A 6,193-nucleotide genomic window follows, 5' to 3' on the forward strand; every position below is an offset into this window, starting at 1 on the left:
ACTGTAAACAATCTTTCGGATCGGACAAGACAGACACACACAGAAATATACAATTTATCTGATAGATTTATCCACAAGGAGACCAGACCGCCATTGTTTTAACGGTTTAAATGTTTAAATAAAGGGGCTGGGGTCGTGTGAGCAGTGGATGTCGCTATTTGAAAGCTAACAAACGGTCCAGTTTTAGGTTAGCAATAGGATAGCTGCCGTTAGCTTGTTTTTTGGCCTTGTTTTTGTTTTTGTGGGTGTGAGGGGAAGGGTTTTTTATTCCCCGTTTATGCCCACGGGGTTCCCCTCTCTTTACGGCGGCCAGGATATCCTTAAACGTGAGTATTTTCTGTGTTATTTAGTGTCTAAATGCATTAAAAAACAGCCAGCTAGCCAATTAGCTTAGCGCTTAGCAGGGTGGGAATGCTAACGACTCTGTTTACAAGCTGAAGCTGAGAATTGCGTCTCCGCGGATTGTTTATTTACAACTTTAACAGTTAGTACAGACATGTTTGGACATGTTCTAACATAATAAGAATTGTTTAGCGTAAAATGTACCTCGAATAAGGTGTTTCTGACCCCAGATTCACGTTTAGCCTGTTAATATTTTTGCTATATGTTGATTAAATTGATTTTTGATTATTATTTGGAATTGAAAAAATACAATTTATCTTCAGGGATGAATATTCCATCCATCTATCTATCAATCGATCTAAAAACGTATTTATTTGGATTTTATACCTTCTGCTGTACGTCCAGGTTTTTTCTTAGCAGTAAAATGAACAACTGAAAAATGTATTGGGCTCTTCTTGGGATTTTTCTGAGCTCCTGCACCAGTGTCTGGGTGGAGGACGCCAGTTTTTAAACGCTGCCATACTGAGAAATACAGAGAGAGTTTTGTGGAGCTGATAGACTCAATCAACTAATTTGGCGATGGCTTGAATGTAACCATTTATATGAAAAAGAGTTACGCACTACTGTATAGCTTTAATGTTGTTGTGGGCGTCTGTGGTGAAGTGTGTAGGGCGGTCGTCCACTGGGTTACAGGGTCAGTGGTTCGATCCCCCGTCTCCCTGCCACATGTCCAAGTGTCCCTGGGCAAAGAGACACTGAACCCTAAATGTCTCCTGATAGTTAGCTTGCACCCTGCGTGGTAGCTGCTGCTGCTATCGGTGTATGAATGTGTGTGTGAATGTGTACAAAACAATGTAAAGCGCTTTGGGTCTGTGAAAAACCAGGGAAAAGAGCTTTATAAGTGGAGTCCATTTACCATTTACCATTTAATGTTGTGTGTTCCCAGCTGGGTGGCTGGTCCGAGCAGCCTCCTCCCACTATGGAGGCAGGAGGGAAGGACTGCGAGGAGGAGACTCTGCAGACGGCCTTTAAGAAGCTCAGAGTCGACGCCGAGAGGTAAATAAATATCTGTTCACAAGCTTTAACCCTTCCACGCTCCTTTAGAATAATCACACTTTCACACCTAAGCCATTTTACACTTTAAAGGTGCTCCGAGGAACTCTCAGTGTGTGTGTGTTGCATCCATAACATTTCTAAACGTGTGTGTGTGTGTGTGTGTGTGTGTGTGTGTGTGTGTGTGTGTGTGTGTGTGTGTGTGTGTGTGTGTGTGTGTGTGTGTGTGTGTGTGTGTGTGTGTGTGTGTGTGTGTGTGTGTGTGTGTGTGTGAGAGAGAGAATGAGTGAGTGAGTAAGTCAGTGTTACTGTGTGTGTGTGTGTGTGTGTGTGTGTGCGTGCGCGTGTGTGTGGTTTCCATAAAGTTCCTTAACATTGTGTGTGTGTGTGTGTGTGTGTGTGTGTGTGTGTGTGTGTGTGTGTGTGTGTCTCCTTCCAGTTTGCCCGGTGTGAGTGTGGAGGCGTCTCGCTCCGGTCCAGAGGCCAGCGGAGCCAAACCCAAACTCAGCTGCTCCAAGGACAACTGGCACGGGTAGGTCACTGTGTGCGTGTGTGTGCGTGTGTGTGTGTGTGTGTGTGTGTGTGTGTGTGTGTGTGTGTGTGTGTGTGTCACTGTGTGTGTCACTGTGTGTGTGTGTGTGCGTGAGTATCCTGAGCTGTACAACACACTTGTTATGGCAGTGGTGAAGTGTGTAGGGCGGTCGTCCACTGGCTTACAGGGTCGGTGGTTGGATCCCCCGTCTCCTCGCCACATGTCCAAGTGTCCCTGGGCAAAGAGACACTGAACCCTAAATGTCTCCTGATAGTTAGCTTGCACCCTGCGTGCTGCTGCTAGCAAACAAATGCAAAGCAAAAACAACAAAGACAAAGTTTACTTGAATTTAACTACATGAACCTTGCTTTTGGTTAAACAAAAAGTCCCATTTAGTTTAATTCATAAAATAACAATACCATCCTCCCTTCCCCTCCGGTCTCTAGCTGTATGAGGAAGACTTCCAGAGGGTTATAAGTTTCATTTAACCTTTATTTATACTGCAGAGATCAATTGTGTGTGTGACTGACTGACTGACTGACTGAGTGTGTGTGTGTGTGTGTGTGTGTGTGTGAACCAAAAAAAACCCATTTCTTTTCATTCATAAAATAACACTACCCTCCTCCCTTCCCCTCCCGTCTCTAGCTGTATGAGGAAGACTTCCAGAGGAGCCTCCAGGACCCAGCGCCGTCGCAGGTCCAAGTCTCCCGTCCTTCAGCCTCCCAAGTTCAGCTACTGCGGCTCCGTGTCTCCCCCTAGTGGCTGCCTCAAGCACCAGCGCCTTGCCACTACCACAGCCACCACCTCCAGCCCGGGCCCCACACTCAGCCCCGCCTTGGCCCAAAACGAGCTCTCGTCTGTGGGCACGGCCGGCAGCATCTCGCCCCTGGTGTTCGGATCATCGCCGCCGCCGCCACCGACATCACATCAAAAGATCCCCGCAGCTGTTATCACGAAAAAAGTAGGTTGTTGTTTCAGTTAATTTAATGTGATTGGAATGAATTTTATAAGGGAGAATTGATACAAAAAATAACAGTCCATACTATCATGATTAGGGATGTCACAGACTAGGAATATACATAGCCGATCTGATTGGTTAAAGGTGGAGTCAGTGATTCTGGAGAACGCTTGTTGTCAAAATCAGTGATTCATGATCCGCTACCTGTCAGTAAAGTGTAATGCGCAGATGATCCGCTACCAGTCAGTAAAGTGTAATGCGCAGACTAGAACATGTTTGTGAACCAAACTGTGGGCCCTGCAACAGCAGTGAGACAGTAACTTTTCAGGAAGCTTTCTAACTTCTACGTTTTTCTAAAAATCGCAATTGTGTAAAATTTCACGGAAAAGAAAAATTCCCATACGTGTGTGAACCCTGAATGTTAGACCATTGAGACAGTCATTTTTTTTTTCATTTCATTTAACTTTTATTTATCCTCGAGAGACCAATTGAGGGGTGACCCTCATTTACAATGACGTCGAGTTCAAAACAAATTCAAAGGAAAAACAACAATACATACAAAATATTCAATGCAAATACATCAAATACACAACAACAGGTGAAGAGAAAAAAAAAACAATTGAAACATTTACACAGTGGTGAAGAGTGGCAGCAATTAAAATGAAATGGGTGAAAGTACAATATAGCCGAATTAAAACAGTTACAGGTAGAGTTTGGCAGATTTAAGAGAGTTTGTTTAGTTTTGTTTTGTCATAATGTGTGTAGTAGTAGTCCAAGTCCTCAGTGATATGAATAACCAAACCATTTTTAAAATGTTAGACCATTGAGACAGTCAAATCAAATCAAATCAGTTTTATTTGTATAGCCCAAAATCACAAATACATTTGTCTCAGTGGGCTTTACATTCCATACAGTATGTTACAATATGATACAATATGACACCCTGCCCTTACACCCTTAGCTCGGCTGAGAAAAATCTCCCAGTAAAAACCCTTTACCATGTGTAGTAGTCCAAGTCCTCAGTGATATGAATAACCAAACCATTTTTAAATCGTTCTCTAGGGAGTAAGCCGTGCGGGAGAAGGAGAGGAGAGCCGCAGCCTCGAGCCAAGTGCCTGTGACGAAGCAAAACCTTTGATATGCGGCGGTGCAGAGGCCAGCGACTTCAGGGCTTTATCAGAGCTCCACAGCACCTCCATAGCACCCCCCTCCTCCTCTGAAACTACCCCACTCGCCTGCTCCTGTGCCTGGGTACAAAACGCCTCCGACGCCCCCAAAGAAGAAGCGGATGATGTGGAGAAAGCCGAGAAAGGGCCGGAGTTACCGTGCACGTGTCACCAAGCCAATCAGGCATCTTGGCCTGGCGTGGAGGTTTATTCTTTCACTGGGTTGAGGGGCGTCATATCCGAGTGTGAACGGAATCTACCACCAACTCAAGAAGACACAAGTAGAACTCTGGGCTCCACTAATGTTAACGCTAATGCAGCTACTAATCCCAATGTTAATGTTACGGCGGCTAGTGCTACCAACGCGCGATCGTGCTCGGAGCAAGCTCGCGTGTCCTACGTTGATGACATCACAATAGAGGACCTGTCAGGATACATGGAGTATTATCTCTACATGCCCAAGAAGATGTCGCACATGGCGGAGATGATGTACACTTAAAACTTAAAATAACAAATAAAAGAGATTGTATTTGAATTTAGAAGTAGAATGAGAAGAATATCCATAAAGTAAATAAAGAATAAATAATAAAGTTAAAGAGATGGAAGTGGAGTCAGTGATTCTGGAGAACGCTTATTGTTAAAATCACGTTTTTTAAAAAATTCTAAATCAGTGAAAATCTCCTCATGATCTGCTACCTGTCTGTACTGGGTGTGAGCTGAAGAGTAAACTGGTTGTTAATACTCAGCCTAGGCTCTGTAAACTGGCATGTTGCTAGCTACAAACTTGTGAACATACAAGTTTGCAGAGCCTAGTTTGTGTATCAATTAACACTGGGATTTTTTTTCCAGCGCACACACGCACGCACGCACGCACGCACGCACGCACGCACGCACACACACACACACACACACACACACAGTACAGACAGGTAATGGATCATGAGGAGATATTCACTGATTTTGAATTTTAAAAAAAAAGTGATTTTGACAACAAGCGTTCTTCAGAATCACTGACTACACCTTTAAGAGTTTGTTTTTTTCTTTTCTTTGTGTTGTGGAGGGAGACGGACGGTGTGTAGTACAGATCAAGGCATGACATGAATCTAACCATCAATACCTTACGAATAAATTACTCCTGGCTACACCTGATTGCTTGTGCTACGTCGACTTAATTTAATTTTTTTGTTATTTTTTCAAATTTCGTTTTATTTTTGTTGTGGAAAATTCTTGGGGACAATTTTTTTTTGAAGATTATGCCCCCTTCAAGAATGAAGTCGAAATACAACATTGCAAATAATCTTGACAGTTCCACACTGCGGGAAAAGTTGGAGAGATATCGAGAAAGATTTGGACTTCCTCCAGAATCAATAACTCTACAGTGGAATGTTATTAAAACACAAAGGATGCATCTTTGCTATGGTCATAAGGCAGACAGGCAGACAGACAGATGGGCAGACAGACAGACAGACAGACAGACAGGCAGACAGACAGGCAGACAGACAGACAGGCAGGCAGGCAGACAGACAGACAGACAGACAGACAGACAGACAGACAGGCAGACAGACAGACAATGGGCTCCAACCTCATTTTGACTGAAAGCAGACGTCCTCTAAACTCCACTAATAACTGCACTGCACTGTATCAGAGTGAAGGTTTTATTGAATATGTTTCTCTTGGGCGTTTCCCTTTGTAGACGGCCCCTGTGCTCTCGTCTCACAGCCCGCTGCACAGAGAGAGACATGCTATTAGTGGAGCTTAGAGGACGTCTGCTTCCAGTTCAAATGAGGTTGGAGCCCATTGTCTGTCTGCCTGCCTGCCTGCCTGCCTGCCTGCCTGCCTGTCTGTCTGTCTGTCTGCCTGTCTGTCTGCCTTGTTATGACCATAGCAAAGATGAAGAAGTTTGGGTTCTAATAATGTTTTGCTTATGAGTTACTGTCTGATCCTGGAATTTTAAATCTGTCAAGTTTATTCTCAAAGTGCATTTTTACACACACACACACACACACACACACACACACACACACACACACACACACAGACACACACACACACACACCCACACAGACACACACACACACACACACACACCCTAATACTAATCTGTAGGTTTTTTTTGGGGTTTATAAATGAAGTTGCCAAAGG

At 44.0% G+C, this 6,193-nt stretch overlaps 1 protein-coding gene across 1 annotated transcript in view; it reads left to right on the plus strand.

The window, feature by feature from the left end:
* The window catches only part of oser1 (oxidative stress responsive serine-rich 1), a 6,238-nt gene continuing 45 nt past the window's right edge, over positions 1-6,193 (plus strand). The window contains exons 1-5 of the mRNA XM_080026963.1: positions 1-326; positions 1,289-1,398; positions 1,835-1,927; positions 2,573-2,888; positions 3,948-6,193. The exon at positions 3,948-6,193 is cut by the window's right edge and continues 45 nt beyond it. Coding sequence (XP_079883089.1) covers positions 1,322-1,398; positions 1,835-1,927; positions 2,573-2,888; positions 3,948-4,550 — 1,089 coding nt within the window. The 5' untranslated portion in view covers positions 1-326; positions 1,289-1,321 and the 3' untranslated portion in view covers positions 4,551-6,193. The remainder of the gene's footprint in view (positions 327-1,288; positions 1,399-1,834; positions 1,928-2,572; positions 2,889-3,947) is intronic.

Source organism: Ammodytes marinus, assembly GCF_949987685.1.
Source record: "Ammodytes marinus genome assembly, chromosome: 4".
Classification (NCBI taxonomy): Eukaryota; Metazoa; Chordata; class Actinopteri; order Uranoscopiformes; family Ammodytidae; genus Ammodytes; species Ammodytes marinus.